This window comes from Orbicella faveolata, unplaced genomic scaffold, assembly GCF_042242905.1.
Source record: "Orbicella faveolata isolate gen_17 unplaced genomic scaffold, um_ofav_v1 contig_12, whole genome shotgun sequence".
Taxonomy (NCBI): Eukaryota; Metazoa; Cnidaria; class Anthozoa; order Scleractinia; family Merulinidae; genus Orbicella; species Orbicella faveolata.
In genome coordinates, this window is record NW_028301539.1 from 11,122,501 (window position 1) to 11,141,206 (window position 18,706).

An 18,706-nucleotide genomic window follows, 5' to 3' on the forward strand; every position below is an offset into this window, starting at 1 on the left:
ATCTGAAAGATGTCCAGTGAAAACGCTCAAGAACTACTTGGGTCATCTCAATCCAACGTCAGATGCTCTGTTTCAGAGACCAAGAGATGGTCAAAGCAAGAACTTCAATCCCGCAGCCGACAAAATCTGGTTTTGCAGCGCAACTCTTGGTACAACTACGCTCGACAACGTGATGAAAGAGATGTCAAAGCGAGCAGGTATAGAACCACATCTCACAAACCACTGCCTGAGAGCTACATCTGTCACAGTGCTTTCCGACCATAATTGCGAGACGAGGCACATCAAGTCCATAACGGGACACAAGTCTGACCAGGCAGTTGAGTCCTACAACGAGCGGCCTTCGATGGAACAACAACAGAAGATGTCACTCGCTCTCAGTGATTTCATTGGAAATGCGTCTTCTGGTAGTGCCACTTCAGTGCAGGGGAAGGAAAACGAAATCCAGCAGCAGAGCAGACCAATCCCAGACGAATTTCCCCATCAAGAGTCCGGAAGAGCAGTTCTTGTCGAAAATAATTTTTCCACCAGTTCAACCTCCGTTTCACGGCATGGCGATCACAGAAGCTTTCCCCAGTATTTTTACAACCGTGTAGTGTAAATGTCCACAATTATTACTCTTCCCGATGAGTTTGAACTTTGAACACTTGAGGACACTGCAGTAAGGTTTTTACCAGTACAAAACAGACCGTGAAGTTTGGATTACTGTAAATTCAGTTCAACGGTAATTTGCTTCGCTTTTGATTTTTCATTCAACTGTTCGCACGGCGGTGCACTTATCATGTGATCATGAGATCATGTAGTTTTGGCGCCCGGAAGTCACCTCACTTTCCGGTCGTTTCTTAAACTTAAATAAAAATTTCGCAAAACCGAAGGTTGAGAATTTAATAAAACAATTATTCCATTCGCGCTTGTTGGATATGAGATTGGTTATAGCCAACTCATATCCAACGCGCGCTCATGGAATAATTGTTAAATATTTTCTTCCAAGGGTCTTACATTGCTGACGTTTACTCAGGAGCGATGCGTAAATTGGAATCAAATAGCTCGTGAACACTTGCTACAAAATGGAGATTTGCTTTTTCTTTTAGAGTAAAGCTCAATTATTAGTCCGAAAAGTATTGTTATCTGGGGTCAAAGGTGCTTAGGAATCTGGCTCGTCTAATCTCCTGGTTAGGCCACGACTCGTTCGAAATTTTTTTCACTTTTGACAAAATTCCTTCTCGATGTTAGGTAGCTCGCACAAGTTTGAATAATTATCTCCTGGCAGGATATCGTCATATGTATGTGTAGCCCATGGTGTCTGCATAAATGGGGTTAGATTGAGTCAATGTGCTGCAAGTTGGCTTCTTTAATGAAACGTTTTGCAGATACACCTGTCAATAATATAAAAACAGTAGTGAAAAGCTTTTGATATGAAAGAATTATATAATCTTCACAATAGTTTACACACAATCTCCACCGGTGTGAAACATTTGAGAACCTTTCTTATTATATTAGTACCGAGATTTTCTCAGTGCAAACTCACCGAATAAAAATAGTCTCTCTTTGCTGAGAAGCAATCTCATTGGTCATACGATTTTCCTCACTAGTGAAAATATCGTATGACCAATCAGAAGCCTGATACGATTTTTTTCACAAGTGAGAAAATTCGTATCGGGTTTTCCCGCCTTTCGGGGCGGTCATGCGAAGTAGTTGAGGGTGAATGTTTGCAACGTTCCCTGCTTTCCCGGAATCATGGCTTCAAGGTTTGCAGACATTAATTCAGTGGAACAATTTATCGAGGACCAAGAAAACGAAAATACAAGAAACAAAACTCAACAGAATGTTGCTTTACTAAAGGAATTTCTGACGCTGAGGAACGAGTCAAGACTTATAGAAGAAATTCCCCCGGAGGAGCTGAATGCATACATCGCTGAATTTATCTTTACGGTTCGAAAGAAAGACAGCAACGAAGACTATGAACCCAGCTCCTTACGTTCTTTGATGGCCAGTTTTGAACGGTATTTGAAGAAGAAGAAGTATGGATTCAGCATTATGAAAGACGCCGAGTTTGAACAGGCATGCAAAGCTTTACAATCAAAACAAAAGGATCTCAAATAGAAAGGAAAAGGAAATAAACCTAACGCTTCAGTTGCTCTCAAAGAAGAGGAAATAAAACTACTCTGTGACAAAGAATTGTTAGGAACGTCGACTCATGAGGCCCTGCTGAATACAATTTGGTTCAACAACACGATCCCATTCGGTCTTCGTGGGTGTAAGGAGCACCGGGATATGTGCTGGGGTGACGTGCAACTACTCCAAACTACAAATGGAGAGGAATTTTTAGAGTATTCGGAGAGACAAACTAAGACTCGAACTGGCGAAAATCCCCGAGATGTTAGACAAATAAAACCGAAAATGTTTTCGGTTCCTGGAAGTGAAAAAGATCCCGTTGCTGCCTACAAATTATACGTAAAGAAACGACCAACAGAAATGAACGGCAGCGACGCTCCATTTTACCTCGCGGTAAACAACTGCACAAAACAAGGATCTTCCAAACCTTGGTTCAAAAAGTCGGCCGTTGGCCAAAACAAACTTAACTCATTAATGAGGAAAATGGCAGAAAAAGCCGGACTTGGACCGGATGTGAAAAACCATAGTGGTCGCAAAACCATGATTCAGGCTTTGACAAACAACGATATCCCGGCGACCGACATTATTCAACTATCGGGATAGAAAAACCTTCAAAGTGTGACAAATTATTCAGTTGTTCCTGAAAAACAGCAAGTAAGAATATTTCATACTTTGAGTGAACTAAGTACAGGGAGAGCGCATGATGTAGAGAATTCGAATTTATCTTAAGTTTCTGAATGTTCTACGACCACAGTTCATTCAGCTAGTTCGGCCGCAGATCATCAACAAGGCCAGCAAGCAATGTCGATCTTTACCGGTGCTGTTATTCATGGTCGTCAATTCAACATCTCTATCAGCAGCCTTAATCAATCACCGACCTTGGCCACTCCAGAAACTGAGATAAAGTCTGCAAAGAGGTACAAAAGACTTAAAGTACTCGACTCCGATTCAGAGTAGAAACCCTTTGTTAGAGTGAAAGCTTATGTGAGCTAATATTTTCAGAAACTCTTTCAAATGTCAAAAGTAAGCCTAAATTTCTTTGAATGGGCTTTGTAATCTTTTTTTTTGAAATGAATTATTTTAAAACTGCAGTTTTGCCTTTTTAAGCATATTCGAATTCAGTATTTCAGGCGTCTTGACAGCACTGATTGGGTCTAAATAAAACCGAAATCGAGTTCGCGACTTCTTTGTCTTTTGTGGTCAGTTGACTGTGATTTAAAGTTACAAACATTTGTAATACCTCAGTACTAATACAATAAACAAATTACTTCATGGTTAGTTCGCTTGTACGATTTTTATTCACGAGTTTTGAAGAATCGCAAACGAACTCGCTCGGAGACTCGCTCGTTCGTTTGCGATTCTTCAAAACTCGTGAATAAAAATCGTACGCGCTCACCAACCATGAAGTAATCTATATATATTTTCGCTCTAACGAGCATATCTTTCAAGGATTTTCCTTTCTTAGAAGATATGATTGGTGGATCTTTAAAGATTTCTCTGAGTAGTAGTTGGTTCTGTATTATGTGCCAATTTTCCATTAAAACTTGTTTAATGTTTGGCACTGAGGGTTCGTATTTTGTAACAAAAGGCAAAATGTCTTTGTTAGTTTTATTTGCTTGTTTAATCGCTAGAGACCTTTCCGTGAATTTAATTTCCGATGGCACTTTTCCTATCAGGTTGTGTGGGTAACCTCTTGCCAGCAAGCGTCTTTTAAAATTTGAAATGTTCTATTCAAAGGTAGTTTTTGAGGAATTTGTTCTTAGGAGTCTGAGGGCTTCGCCCTTCACGAATCCTATTTTAACACTTTGTGGGTGACACAAGGTGGAGTGAGTATATTGAAAAGTCTCTGTTGGCTTGAAATGAGTTTTTATGTCAAGAATCGAGTGTTCCTTGAATCTTTCGCCCCTGTGTATTGCCGTGTCTAGAAATATAACTTCGGTGTCTGAGACTTCTGCTGTAAATTTAATTGTAGAGTGATGTGAGTTAGCTTGTACTATGAAGTTTTCGATGTCTCTTTTACTGAGGTCCCACAGTGAGAATACGTCGTCAATGTAACGTTTCCAAACTGTAGGCTTTTTGACGCTTTGGTTTAGAATTTATCTCCCGATCTTTGCCATAAATATGTTAGCAAAGGCAACAGCCATTTTTGTACCCATGGCACTGCCATGTAATTGGAGGTAATCCTTTCCATCAAACTGGAAGGAATTTTCTTTTAGGATTAGTTTAAGCATTTCTCGGAGATAATATGTTGGTATGGGAGGGCTCTCTTTATTAAAATTGTCGTATGCTTCGCATACTGTATCGATACCCTCTTCTTGGGGTATGTTTGTGTAGCGACTTGTTACGTCCATCGTTAAAAGCAACGTTGTACGTTTTCACTCTAGTTTTCTCAATGAACTTTACGAAATTTGTCGTGGCCTCTAAAAAGGATTCTTGCGACTTCGATATAGGTTGAAGCAATGAATCAACAAAAGATGATATTTTTTCTGTAGGCCCACCACATCCGGAGATGATGGGTCTACCTGTGATGATTGGTTTGTGAATCTCAGTAAGGGTGTAGAATTGTGGAATTCTAGGTGGGTTTGGTGTTTGGGTCAGTCATTCTTTTGTCATGTCGTCAATGTGGTTACCGTGGTGCATTTCTGTTATTAAGAGTAAGGCTTTACCCTGTGTCTCCCTCACCTTGGGTTTTGCGAGAGGCCTGTTATTGTTGTGGTCGTCAATTTGGATTTTCCTTCTCGTATTTTGTCGTTCTTTTCCATGACATCAGTGATACTTCCCTTGTCTGCTTTCGTGAGGTATATTTCAGTGTTTTGTTTCAGTTCCTTTAATGCTTTCTGCTCCTTGCGTGACAAGTTCTGTTTAGGCTTTTTTATTTCAATACCCGCTAGATCATGACTAATTAAGTGTTGTGTTTCTAATTAAGAGTTAAGCGTTGAAGAGATTTCTGTGAATTGTCCCTAACAATACCAAGACTGGTACTGATCAGTAAAAGAGGGAATAATGAAATTTACTTCCACCTGCAGTAAGGGGGAATCATTAAATGCTAAATGGGTAGATGGGGTAAATGCTACAGTGTTGCAAAAACAGTCTCCTCCTCTATAATGACCGGAGTCAGCTAAGGTGTGGCTTAGTGTTTCTTCTCAAACTTTGAGTCCGATGCCTCCATCAACAACTTCCACCCTTTTGTCTTCTTGAGTTCTTCCTCACTGATGCCTTCTTCCTCTTCACTTGACTCCAGTTCCTGATGTAAACAAAAAATGTTACTTTAATTGGGGCAATCTAATGCTAACAGATCAGGAACATTTTCTCAGGCATACCCAGATACTCCGGTTAATTCGCCATTAAATAGAGTGTTGCAGTGTTTACTCCAACCTCGACCACCTAACAATTTTTTTTGCAAATTGACCAATAGCACTTAACTGTTCTTAACTGTTTAAACACTGATAAAGATGGAAGCTAACTCATTGCCTCTGTACTATCCAGCTTGCATAAAGCACTAATTCGTTGGAATTACTTTGTTAACGTCCAAGGTATTAATTCTGCAATTTGCAGCGAAATCTGGCAGGTGGCTTTGGTTAGAGAGCGACACTCTAACATCACACCATATACCAACGTGGATATGATACAATTTCGGACATTTGCAGTTTCTACCCGAAGTTGTGTCGTATCCACGTTGGATTTTATTGGATTTCAAAAAAAATTAATAATAACCGTGAAAAAAACTATTTAATCCAACATGGACTGTTCGAGACTCGAGGGGCGTTCTGGGAAGGGAAGCAATGATCGAACCAGACGTCCACGGCTAGATCGTCTATTCTACAACCAAATGAATAGCGATTGGCCACGAGGCAATGACAGACTTTAGTTACTACACTTAAATAATAGAAATAGCAAATAAACATTCAGTCGGGCATACTAGATAACTTTCATAAAGGCATTGCTAAACATACCTCAGAGTCAAACGCCAATTTGACATCTCTTTGAGTCCTTTTTTCATAAATCTTCCTCAATTCATCCTTGAAGAAAAGTTAGGATTTCAAAGATATTGTATCTCACTGAGTAGTTTTGCAGGCTCCTGCAGTTTAGGCGATACGATTTGGAAAACAGATTGACGTTATTATTCCAGTGAAAATTCTTCAGCTGCACGACAACAGAGGCCAAACACTTCAGAAAAATATTGTATTCAAAAGACCATGCTCTCCTTGAGTTCTTGTAGTTCAGTGAATGGAGCTCCCGCCCGGTGTTCGGGAGGTCATGGTTTCGATTCCTGTCAGGGACTCAGATTTTTTTTTTCTTCGTCCCACGCTCGTGTCATGTTGATCAGTTTACTTTTCACATAATATTCTAGTTCCGCGTTGGATTTTTTTATGTTGTTTATTTTTCAACCAATCAAATCATCGGAGCATATAACATGGTGCCCACTGTTTTCATACTACCTTGCGCGCAATTTCCTTCTCACTAGCTCCAGGTAAATTTATTATCTTATGGCTAAAACTCAGTGTAGTGAGGGTCTTGCAGGGGATTAGCGCATCACGTTTGCTATGCGAGAGATGCACAAAGACCAGGATCTTGTTTTATCTTTGTTTTTTTTAATCAAAGAGTTAAACGTGAAACCTCAAGATTCACCGAGAAAAGAATCCAAACAAAGGAAATTTCAATTCAAATTGCAACGTGTTTTTCCTGTTCTTTGCTTTGACTGATATATGTGTTCCAATTACAATACCTGCACTCTAAATACTAACAACAGAACGTTGGGTGCCTGTGGAGACTGAGTTATAGGAGAATCTTTGTTTACAATATTTGCCTCATTACCATAAGCGATACAGTTTCTGATGGAGCTACAAAGAGATTAATACTGAATATTGAAAGGGCACAGCACGATTAACTGTCCCAAAGAACTTGAGTGCGATGAATTGAATACGTGAATGCAAACGAACAATTGGGTCCCTGTTTTTATGTTTTAGTCCGTATTCTCTGTTGTTCAGCTCTGAAATTATACTAAAACAATTCGCCTCAGGCTCAGTAAATGTTGTCGAATAATCCTCTCGACTTCGTCTCGGGGATTATTCGACAATATTCACCTCGCCTTCGGGGAATAATTGTTAAATATAGATTTAGCCAAGCCTAAAAGCGAAGCTCCTGATTGCAATGATTAACCATAAAGGAAAAAGAGGATTTGTAGTAGTTTACCTCTCTGATCGTTGCTGTATTCAAGAGAATTTCTGTGGAATAAACTTAACGAATTTCCTCGCTATCTGCTATTAAATTTACGGTAGAAAAGTCTGATTTCGAGGGATTTGCAACGACTGACAGAAATTATTTTCGTAGTACAACTTTAAACTTTGCACGAAATTTCACTGTGAAACTGGAAAAACAATTTTGGAGAGCTTAACTGGTGAACTAGATGAAACTAACATAAGGTAGTTCGAAATAAATCTGTTTTTTAACACACCTTTCTTTGTCTAGTATCTGAGTTACTCGCTCCTTCGCTCGTTAGGTTTTTTACGAGTGTTTTGTAGCCGACGCGTAGGCCAATTTAATGAAAAAGTTGCGTAAACAAACCCACTTGTAAGGCTGTAAGCTAATTTACCGCAGGAAAAAAAAAAATCAGTGTTGAAAATGCTGCCCTCTGCCTGCGGCCTCGGGCAGCATTTTCAAGTCCTCGGTCACAGTTTTTCACTATACGGACCGACCCTAAGCAGGCAAATAACGCATATTTATTTTCTTGCTGCCCTATAATAAGGTATGAACTTCATAGTAATTTTTTACCTGGGAATGTGATGAAAACTCCAGATTTGAATCGATGTCGGTTTCTTCTTTTCCGATGCATTTCGTTTTTGCCTGCCCGTTCTCTCTTTCTAGTTTCGTCTTCGCCTGAAATGCAACAAGACAAGTAAGATATCAACCTGGCTATTCTTTCAAATACTTCTCAGTTTCATTGTGTATGAAGACCGAAGGTTAAAGCCGGAGATAACGAATACTGTGCTTAAAACAAGGAACTTCCAAATAAAGCCTGTAAAAGGCGCTAAAAACAAGAGTTAACCGTCAAAAATTAAGTTAATTGCACAGAACGAAACAGAAACTTACACGATATGTTTGTTTGAAACTTGTTTCGTAAAATGGCGTCAAAGCTGTAAAATACCATTTTAAAAGGGTGTGGCTGGTTGCCATGGCAATCATTTTAAATAAAACCTCAGCAATTCATTTTCTTTCAATGAGTGCAATCGCATACAATTGATCCTTCTTCGCCATTCTTAAACAAAGTTTTTGGTCCCTTTTAACCCCTTGACTACCAAGGGCGCATATACGCGTACTGAGTGGTCGTGCTCTTTTTACCACTTGGGACGTCATCAATTAAAATGTCACTAGATATTCTTGATAAGCAGATATTAGAGCTAGAATAGATCTATCGCACAACAGTCGGTCTTGGATATCGAAGGCATTCTGACGTAGCAAATTGAAAAACAACGTTATCAGTTTTGGCGCAAAAATCCTGGTAAAATAGCACATTATGGTGGTCCGTGGGTCATTCGTCCATCCAATTTTCGTTTAAAATCAAAAACTGAAAATTGATGTCAACTCTTGATTTTCATGATTTTTTTATCGTGAAAAAAAAGAAAGTGCTAAATCGAAAATATTTGACTTTTTTCCTTTCAGTAGAACATTGAAACAGAACTTATATTTCTTCTTTAATCCTGTCAACAATGAAGAGAAAAAGGAAACTGAGCGGCTATTTTGTTTCTCCGACAATGTTGCAGTCTGTGGCATGGCTTAGTTTTTCTGTTTTCGACGAAACTCTAAAAATTAAAAATTGAAAATTGCAATCAATTTTCAATTTTTGTTTTTCGGCCAAAACATTCCAAATCATTGACAGAACTGCCCCAGAGGCAGGTTTCTAGATATCGAAGCAGCTTTTAGTGCTGTAATTGGCCATATATATTTCCATACTTTGCAATGTTTCAGTAGACAACTTGTGAATTTTTTTAGTTTTTTTAAAATTTTTTTAGATTTTTGTTACAAAAATTTTTAAAAAATTTTGATATTGATGCGTAGTATTTACTCATACCTATCGTGAACGAATGTATCTAGCTGGTTACAACGCAAAATTGCACAAAAATGCTTACAAATGCTACTTTAGTTGCACAGATTGCATATTTTTGCATCAGACCAAATAAAAGAAAAGGGAAACAAAAAAAGGTTTGGCTTTTTTAGCAACTATTGAGCAACTTTCGTTACAAAAAGCAACTTTTGACTTTTTTTGGAGCAACGTTTGAGCAGTTTTTGAGAAATTTCGGGCAACTTTTTGGGAAATCTCGAGCAACTTGTAGCAAGCCCTACCTCTCCCTCCCTCTAGGGTAGTTCTGTCAACGATTTAGAATGTTTTGGCCGAAAACAAAAACTGAAAATTAATTGCAATTTTCAATTTTTAATTTTTTAGACTTCTGTCGAAAACAGGAAAACTGAGCCATGCCATAGACTGCAACATTGTCGGAGAAACAAAATAGCCACTCAGTTTCATTTTTCTCGTCATTGTTGACAGGACTAAAGTAAAAATATAAGTTCTGTTTTAATATTCTACCGAAAGAAAAATAGTCAAATATTTTCAATTCGGCACTTTCAATCAATTTTCAATTTTTAATCTGGATTGACAATTTAATGGACGAATGACCCACGGACCACGGACCCCTACTGCGTCAGCTTTTGTTCTCGGTCCAAAATTGAAAATAGAATCGATTTTTATATAAGAGTTTCTAAACGCCGATTGATTTCTTGTAACGATATTCTATTTTTCATTATAAAATAACTGAGCTACTGCGCACGCTCTCATTGGTCGATAGGTGTGTTTAGATGAGGGTATGTAAACACGGTTGTGACGTTTCAGATTCGCGCGTATTTTTGAGAATTATTTTATAAAAGCAATAGAGCACTTTTTCCATGTTTGCATAGACTCATCTAAACACTCGGGGGCTGGGAGAATTCTCGAAAGTTATGCAAACCCGAGACTACTTCTCGGGTTTGCATAACTATCCCAAATTCTCCCAACCTTCCTCGTGTTAAGATGAGGCTATGTAAACACGGAAAAAGTGCTCTATTGCTTAATTCGTATCAGGAAACCTTAAAAATGGCAAAATAGTGTTAGATAAAGCAATATTTTAAATTTAGTATTTTAAATATCAGTGTTTTTCTACAATATGGTAATTTTGTTTCAAAATACCGAGACGAATTGATAAATAAAACAATTGAAAAGGCAAAATTTCATCTTCGTTCTAAAATTGAAAATTAAATAGACGAATGACACATGGACCCCTCTGAACTCTCCTGCTGTTATAAAGCTTTGTAAATGAATAGTGAAAAGAAAATTTTGATATTTCTCAGAGCCTTTATACACAAGAAACCTGAAACAGTATCTACCGCGGAGCCGTGGCTACGTAGATGTTTACCAGTACTCCTTATTCGGGGCCGCTTTAAATTGTGATTTGCTTTTCTTCTCCATAGACCTCAATTATGATTTCTTTTCCTCTCTCTCTTTAAGCTTACGGCACTTGACGATGAAAGGGACTGACGGCAGTCCAGGATTTCTTTCCCTAAACATGAGTTCATTAAGTTTTTTTTCTTGCAATTTGACTTGAAACCTACTTACACGAGGAAGAACATTTAGGTCTATTTTTCTCTTCTTTATGCCCTGAACACGTGAACACTTGCTGCCAAGATGTCGAGATTCCTCCGTTACTGTCGATTACTGAGCTAAACTATGCCTGATGAGGCGTTCAACTGTTGACAAACCTAGGTTGGCTTATTTTTGATTTTGCCGCCATTTACCGAGGTTTAGTACTGTGTTCAGTCACACGATTAAAAATTTCACTCCAGTAAAGTTAAAAAAAAAACATCTCTCCTGAAAACAGGGGCTATTAGACTGCGAAGTCCTTTCACGTCTTACCTGTGCTGTTCGTTCATCGCCTGGATTTTCACCAAAATTTTCCGAGGAAGATTCTGAAGTTTTCAGTATTTCAGGGCTCAACGAAATGCCAGAAGGCCCATGCAACCTTAAAGATTTTCTGGAAGATGGAGCATCACATTCAACTGCAGCTATTCCTCCGTTCACAAACAATGATATTCGGCGTTTGGAAGTTAAATTTTCCTTTGACATGTGGGACGAGAACGTGACAAGGAGATCCTAAACAATTTCCCAAAAGGGTTTGGTTTTGGTTTTGGTTTTGTTTCACTGCAGAGTTTCAACCTTAGCGATGCCATTTGTTTTTAACCTATTGGTCGATTCTTTCTGTCTTATGATCTGTTAGAGGTAAGCAGTGCAATAAAGTCAAAATATCTTTTATTGTTTTCGTTTGACCTGCCCCCACGTTGCTTATTAATAAATTCGTAACCAAAATTGGATGAGCACGTATGGACTGTGATGGAAACTTCAGATTTGAACCGATGTCGGTTTCTTCTTTTCCGGCAATGCATTCCGTTTTTTTTTTTTTCCTGTCCGATCTCTCTTTCTCGTTTCGCCTTCGCCTGAAATACAGAGAGTAACATCTTTTGCTTCAGAAGGTGATTGACAAAATATTGTTTGGAATAATAAAGAGATTCGCATAGACAACGAGCCGGTTTACGATAAAAATTACTTTCAGTCGGGAATCATTTACATACATGATATTCTATTTAACGTAAATACAATAGACTCCTATGACTATTTTTTTTTTTTTTTTTCATTTTTTTCATCAAACGGAGAGTGCAAAGCGTTCGTGATAGCGAGTAAAAGATTAAAAGCTCGTAACAGCCAAATGTCTCAAATGAATGAGGATGTTAGACAGATTGCAATAAGAAGCCAAAGATTGAGACGTAGAGTGGAGAAAGATGTAGATGAAGTGTGCCAGATTTTAACGAAGCTTGACGAGGAATGCAGGCCCAGAAATGGTAAAGATCTGTCGGAATCTTTGAAGGCCTCACTGAGAAAACATTTCAGAGACATCTACGGGAGTTTAAAGTTACACCTGCTGTTTCACCTCGGTGAATCTAACGCTGATTCAAAGCTCCAAATTGTGGGCCGCTTGCCTATGGTCGACCTAAAAGATGAGGAGATGAGTAAACTTCCGGGTCAAAAACACGCAACTGACCCTGGAAGCAAACTCATGGAAATTGTAAGTATAGGCACTGCAGACGTTAAGCAGGACAGCTTGCTGAGTTTGTAATTTGAAATTTATGTGATGAAGAGTGACAAAATCATCCTTTGAGTCTTGATTTAATTGTGTAGTTCCAGAAAATATCCATACCTCCTCCACGGAAAGGATTCTTCTAAGAACCACTCCCCCCCCCCCCTCCTCCACTCCTCCCTACTGGAAATTTCAACTACGTTTCATACATTTCTTTTAATTTTTTGGTCTTTCAAAACCCTCCCACCCGCAGGAAATTCCAATCCCTTCTGTGGGGGGGTCGGGGGGTGTATGGATATTTTCTGGAACTGCACATTTTCCTCTTAGTGTAATTTGTCAAAATCATACAAATGAAACTTCCCAGAATGACTTTGATTTTGAACTTGAAATGACAAGTCTAAATGAGTCAAACAATCCGTGGTTTAAATGAAATTCTAAATCAACTGTCCTTGCAGAAATTAACTGTGCCTCTCGTAAGTGAATAATTTAATTGAAGTTAAAGAAATTGACTCTTTAATAACAGGCTTAAGTGACAATTTCGTTTCATTTCCGTCTTTTAGTTTAGTGCCATAGCAACAAATTCTGGAGAACGAGACAGGAACCATGCTGAAGATGTTATGGTCATAGCTAAAGACCATTTCGAGTGTCTTAGCAGCAAAAACATCTTCAAGTCTAAGGTTTTGGCGAAAGTTTCACACAAAGATAAGTGGTCTGTTGGAGCGTCTGTAGCTGTAAGTGAGTTCTTAAAGCCTTTGTGTTTATACAGAAGGATCGCTAAATTTAAGCAGAGCCTCAAGAGAGCAATAGTATTTAACAAGCCTCTTGTTACTGAAGATAATCAAAACTGGTCATCTTCCGCTTTGGCATTTGCCAAAAACCATGAGTTGAAAGAAAAACCTCCTTGCCAAAATTGTACAATGATGTTTAAATCATTAGCGGGATTCATCCCGACTTCGGAACAAGGAGGAAGTGGCACATTCTTGGGTGCATGTGCAGAGTATTGTCCCGTTGACCAGCTTCTTGCAGATGAGGCTTTGTCAGACGAAGAAAACAAACGGATAAATGATAAGTTACTGCGTTACAGGGAACAGTGCACTGTATTATATCGAAACTTCCCAGATATTGAAAACAGATGCAATGAGATCGAGGCTGTAAAAGAGAATCAAAGAGAACTGAGAAATATGAAATCTAAAGTTGTAGATTTGAGTAAGGAAATAAGAGATAAGGTCCACATTTTTGGTATAAAACCAGAATGTAACATGTATTTTGGTGGCAGTAACTAGAGTCATTAATCAAGGCCCCGTCCTCGATACCCCGGAGACATTTGAAAACGGCGTTTTTACTTTGAAAACACATCATATGTTCTATCCACACCAAGCGGGAGATATTTGAAAATGCAGCAATCGCCGGCAGCAGAAACGCTAGTCCAGTCAGGGGCGTAGCCAGCCATTTTTTTCCATTTAAGCCCAAATTGTCCAGCGAAGTCGCATATCGAATTTTGCCAACGTCCAAAAAAAACAACAGCGACAACCACAACAACAGTCAACTAAATTTTCGTGCCAAAATAACTTCAAAGTTCTGCTTTGTTAATAATCTTTCAGCGTTTTTTTCATGTATAAGATTGAAACAGGAGCCATAATCGGGGACGGAGACCGTAAGCGCGCGCCATTTCTAGTATTGGGGTTGTCCCCATGATATGGGACAATAATTCTATTTTTAGAACAAATTGCGCCATCGCCTGCGGCACACGCGCGTACATGCTGCGAGGATTTTTGCAGATGTCGCGCGGGGGAAATGGCGTCCGAAATTCCCGACATTTTCCATGTTTTTGGCCCACAACTCAACGCGTTTACGTCTGTTGGAATTTTGCTTAAGTATTTTCGTCGTAAGTTGCTTCAGTTTGAGTGAAGTAAGACAGTGTCGAATTTAGGTATGTTCCGCTTTAAGCTTATATATATCGCTGACCAAGTTGTGTTCCGACGGATGCTTCTTTTACGTTTACATGAGCTGTACATTACTCCACTTATTTAATTTCACATATGTTGAAGAGCTTTTCCATTACACAGCAAAAAACTAGCTGAATATATTTAGATATAGCAGAGCTTCAGGACTTCATAGTTTCCTAGCTCCTCTTGCCACACGCTTGCGAGGAATTTGTTAGTCTATCGCAACTGAAAAGTAAAACAAAATAATTGCTAGTTTGGTCAGTTTGACTTTCGCCTGAATTGTAAGCAACGCTTGATGTTTCATCAAGGTCCAATAACTTTACGTCCGTAGATACTGCTCAGTTTTATTCGTGTAAAAATCCAGTGAATTCTCTGTTGTCGATGAATGAGAACGCCCGCCGATGCGTGTTTTGTACAGTCACGGTAAACATGACAAATTGTGCTTCCGCCGCACTTTCGTGTGAAAGCGTACATCGAACTCAAACAATAACTCTATAGTTTTAAATATGTTTAAGATTGATAAATGTTTGAGAACGTATTAGAAGCTAAGCTGAAAATATGTGAATAAAGGAGAAATAATCAGCAAAGTTACGATGACGCTTTCTTTATTCAATTTCGAATAACGATTTCGATTTTGTTGATCGAGTTATCAAAACTCCTTGTCTATTTTCATTTTCGTAGTGTAAAACTTCACTATGCTTATGTTGAAGAAACAGCATGATGTTAGTAGCCTTTTTTGCGTTCGTGAAATTTGTTGTAGCATCTCAGCACAAAAGATAACGAAAGAAATCTTTGTCAAGCTTTGTTGACAATTGAAAACACCGACTCGGACTTGAAAGTGCACGAGCTGCACTATACAATTGAGCTAATTGTACGCGTCAGACTCACCAAACAGGCAGAAACAATAAGAAACCATCAAAACAGGATTTGGTTATGATTAATCATTGTCTGAGAAACTCACAAATTAACTCGATACCAGAGTAGAGAGTTTTCTTGCTATATTCTTAAGTCAGAACAAACGCAAAAACATACGCGTAAGCTTACAACTAGCGCGAGCAGATCTTATTATTCATTCCCAGCGCGAGATTGAAGTCTTGTTTTCGACCCTGAAAAACCCACCTTTTCCGTTAGCTCAGAGCATAAAACTACATATAAGCGTCCTGGTTCGTATTCCCTGCCTTATTCCCTGCCATCGCTATGAAAAATACGTAAGAGAATCTCTCAAGGTCTCTCAACTCTCAACATTTGATCACGCAACGTGACAACATCCACGCGAGAGCCCCCAACATGTGCGTGGATCCGCGCGGATATATGACGTCAGGATGGCGCAATTTGTTCTAAAAATAGAAAAATTGTCCCATATCATAGGTGCGCGCGGATCCCAAGACTTACGGTCTCCGTCCCCGATTATGGCTCCTGATTGAAAGTAATTATTTTGTTTTTCAAAATAAAATGTTAATATAGCGGTGATTCACTATTGAATAGTAAAAAAGGACAATATGGCCTTCCGGCTACTTAAAAAAATTATCTACAGAAATTCTTGTTAAGCCCCTGCTTAATGGCTTACGCTCCTGTCAGTCCCTGAATTTTCCCTTTCCCGCGTGCTATATGGGGGTTCAACCCAGGTGCAAGAAAAAAGAGAGTCCAGGATATTTTGCATGTGCATGTCCAGTACGAGCCAATCAGAGTGTTGTGTTGAAGCGCATGCTAGCATATAAATGTCTTGTTCAAATGACAAATTCAACACGTTCCACTACGCGACCAAGCGCACGACTAAAATGCAAGAAACATTGTCGCATATTGCGTCCAAATCTACTTTTAATGATCACGTACTAAGATCGGGAAAGCCGGAATGTCGGGGACACTCTTAAGAATTTCACCCTAATCACACAGGACAAACCGATAACAAATAAAATAATATGTAATGTCAATTGCTAACTTTAGACGGCATAATTTGCAAGTGATACAGATAACTAGTTCCAACCTCGTTCTTAGGGTCTCTCATCTTACCGCCCCCTGGAGTGAGCGAAGAGGGGACGGTAAGATGAGAGACCCTGGGAGCGAGGTTGAACTAGTTCTTCATCGTGAATTACGCGCTATGCACTAGATAACAGCTAACGATTAATATCTGTTTTGGTCGTTAGTCAGTTAGTAAACAAAGGCTACATTTTTTAAGGTTGTCCTGTGTTCCTGCTTGTAATTAAATAGACAGCCACTGGGCATGCGTGCGCTTCCACATGTTCTGCCATATATGGTTTTCCCCTGGTTTGGGCGGGGGGGGGGGGGGTAATGCCGGCATTCTGAGCATACGCATGCAAGCTACTCTGGACACTCTTCTCGTGCCTGGGTTCAAACCCTAAATAGCGCGCGGAAAAGGAAGGATTCAGGGACTGGACCAAAGAAATGCATGAGTGAACCCTTAAGGAAGATCATCGTGAGGTCATCGTTTTCGAAAAGCTCCGTTTTCAAAATGTTTTCCCTCCGCAATAAAACGCAAAGCCGGCGTTTTCAATTCCTCCAGTTTGAAGAGCTCGAACAGTTCTGTTTTCAGTGAACAATTTCTCGAAATTAGTGCAGACGATAGGGCTAACTGTAGAAATGAAAATCCGTTTTGATCTGATTTTGATTTGATTGGATATTTGACTTTAAAATCAAAGCCAAGTTAACATCAATGGATGTTACCTGTTTCGCACCCAATCGAGTTTGCGTCCACCGAGCGGTTCGCACCCCTGTACTCATTATAAACTTCCTATTTCGAGCTCGCCTTCACCTTCAGTGGATTAAAGAACGAGAAATAAACATGTTGTGTGTGATTATGTTTCATTATGCCAACGTGTTGTCTTTTTTGCTAGGTAAGAGAGAGAGATATTTCAAGCACCTGATCGCTAGTTGATGTGGGGCGCGAACTCGCTCAGGTGCGAAACTCCAGCTACTATATCAATTTCTTTACATGATCCACGATGATTGAGAAATTGACCCCGGCCACTTAAAAAGTTCTCGTATCGTCACTAGTACAAATTATTGACTTAGATAAAATTAATTATAATTGTATCTAGTTTTCTTATTTTATTTCTTATAACTTCAGAAGGAGGATAGATAAGTAAAAGTAGATACTATTTCTTCCTGTAGAAAGGACATGGACTATCCCCTGTCATTAAAAGTCAATTCACGCAATCCGAGTTATTGTCTAACAGGTTTTTTAACTCATGGATAGGCAAAGTTGAACATGCTTAACCTATTTTTTCGGCCGCAAACATTAATAGACGCGGCTCGGGAAAGGAGCCCGCGCTCCTCTCCTGAAGGTACCGCTGGACACGTGACGATTCTTTTTTTAGTCTTAGCCCGTCAGATAACCGCCGGCATAAATTATCTCCTCATATCAATGGCGGACGATGTGGAGTTGATGAAAGTGACATGCGAGAGAACTTAAGAGACGTTTAAGACCGAAAGTGTAAGCCTCCAGAGGCCAAAGCTGAACCAAGACAAAAGTTGCGTTAGGCAAAAATATGGGTTCTGTCAGAGGTCTGATATCACTAATAGACCTTTTCGGCATTCCACTTCAGTGTGTGTGAACCTGATACTACCAGAGCGAGGTTGGGGTGGACATTTTCATACATTTGCAGGGAGCATACAATCCACTTTAGACTGAATAAAGAATAGTTTATCTGCAAATCTTTGTCTCCCGCTATTGTCATCTCTTACGATCTCTTTTAGGGAAAACCGCTGCCCACATGTCCAGCAAACTAGAACCTAGGCCCCCAGGATCGCGCTTTACAAAAGTTTTTTTGTCTGGCAAGGGAGGCAACTCTGCTACACCCAAACATTTTGAACGCAATGCCATAACTCTCGCGAATCTCTAAATTGCTTCGCTCCCAGGAAACCAGGCAAACAAAACGACGACGAAAGATTTTTTGACAACTTTGTCGAATCAGTTGGTGTCGAATACTTTCACGACAGTCCCAGAATTTTAGCGCCTTTCGCATCGCATTTATGATCGTACCGTTACCCTTGGCCGATACAAATGTTATTGCAGAATCTCAAACTTCCGACTTATATTAACTTGCGGTATTTTGTTTCCTGCGGAGATCGGGCGACGTCGGATGTACAACAAATGCTACGAGCTGTCAGCCCGGTTTTTCCGGCTCTTTTTTCACGCGCGAGAAAATCGAAAATACCCTGAATACCAGATGCTCTCGCTTGCCAACAAGCTGGAGGAGGGTTTTATCAAGATAAGCTGCGTCAAAAATGAAAAACGTGTGAAAGAGGGAGGGGAGCGCGAGCACAAACAAAGTTTTACAAGGGGTTTAAAATCAACACCTTACCTTTTAGTATACCAGTGAGACAGAAAAGGTATCCTTTACGTATACTAGTAATACCTTTCAATGAAATGAGGTACCCTTTCGCATACCTGTTTAACAACACAGCATCCCTTCTCTAAACTCTTGGAACTGAAGTTAATGAACAAGCTACGGGAGAACATCAAGCATAACA

At 39.5% G+C, this 18,706-nt stretch overlaps 2 protein-coding genes, 1 long non-coding RNA gene and 3 pseudogenes across 3 annotated transcripts; 3 read left to right on the forward strand and 3 right to left on the reverse strand.

The window, feature by feature from the left end:
* Positions 1 to 852, forward strand: part of LOC149116616 (uncharacterized) — a 1,635-nt pseudogene extending 783 nt beyond the window's left edge.
* Positions 853 to 1,602: 750 nt separating this feature from the next.
* LOC149116617 (uncharacterized protein KIAA1958-like) lies at positions 1,603 to 3,069 on the forward strand (annotated as a pseudogene).
* A 338-nt stretch (positions 3,070 to 3,407) lies between these two features.
* Positions 3,408 to 4,268, reverse strand: LOC149116618 (uncharacterized; annotated as a pseudogene).
* A 655-nt stretch (positions 4,269 to 4,923) lies between these two features.
* On the reverse strand, positions 4,924 to 11,263 carry LOC149116619 (uncharacterized). The gene is made up of 4 exons (XM_089283467.1): positions 11,054 to 11,263; positions 7,885 to 7,989; positions 6,066 to 6,131; positions 4,924 to 5,356 (listed from the first exon to the last, which is right to left on the reverse strand). The coding sequence occupies exons 1-4, from the start codon at positions 11,261 to 11,263 to the stop codon at positions 5,243 to 5,245; spliced, it is 495 nt and encodes a 164-aa protein (XP_089139593.1). The 3' UTR covers positions 4,924 to 5,242.
* A 552-nt stretch (positions 11,264 to 11,815) lies between these two features.
* LOC110063022 (uncharacterized) lies at positions 11,816 to 13,552 on the forward strand. Its single transcript, XM_089283468.1, has 2 exons — positions 11,816 to 12,257; positions 12,830 to 13,552. Exons 1-2 carry the CDS (start codon positions 11,901 to 11,903, stop codon positions 13,550 to 13,552), a joined length of 1,080 nt encoding a protein of 359 aa, XP_089139594.1. The 5' UTR covers positions 11,816 to 11,900.
* A 725-nt stretch (positions 13,553 to 14,277) lies between these two features.
* On the reverse strand, positions 14,278 to 15,634 carry LOC149116620 (uncharacterized). The gene is made up of 2 exons (XR_016205408.1): positions 15,335 to 15,634; positions 14,278 to 14,440 (listed from the first exon to the last, which is right to left on the reverse strand). It is a non-coding gene; the product is annotated as an uncharacterized LOC149116620 (long non-coding RNA).
* Between the last annotated feature and the right edge of the window lie 3,072 nt (positions 15,635 to 18,706).

What these genes read in the sequence shown, in the direction of transcription:
- LOC149116619 (XM_089283467.1), bottom strand. Translation starts at nt 11,263, where the DNA reads ATGTCAAAGGAAAATTTAACTTCCAAACGCCGAATATCATTGTTTGTG. An exon ending in AGTTTTCATCACATTCCCAG is followed by an intron (nt 6,132 to 7,884) that starts GTAAAAAATTAC and finishes CTTTTCTTCAAG; the next exon opens with GATGAATTGAGGAAGATTTA. An exon ending in AATTGGCGTTTGACTCTGAG is followed by an intron (nt 5,357 to 6,065) that starts GTATGTTTAGCA and finishes TGTTTACATCAG; the next exon opens with GAACTGGAGTCAAGTGAAGA.
- LOC110063022 (XM_089283468.1), top strand. Translation starts at nt 11,901, where the DNA reads ATGTCTCAAATGAATGAGGATGTTAGACAGATTGCAATAAGAAGCCAA. An exon ending in GAAGCAAACTCATGGAAATT is followed by an intron (nt 12,258 to 12,829) that starts GTAAGTATAGGC and finishes TCCGTCTTTTAG; the next exon opens with TTTAGTGCCATAGCAACAAA.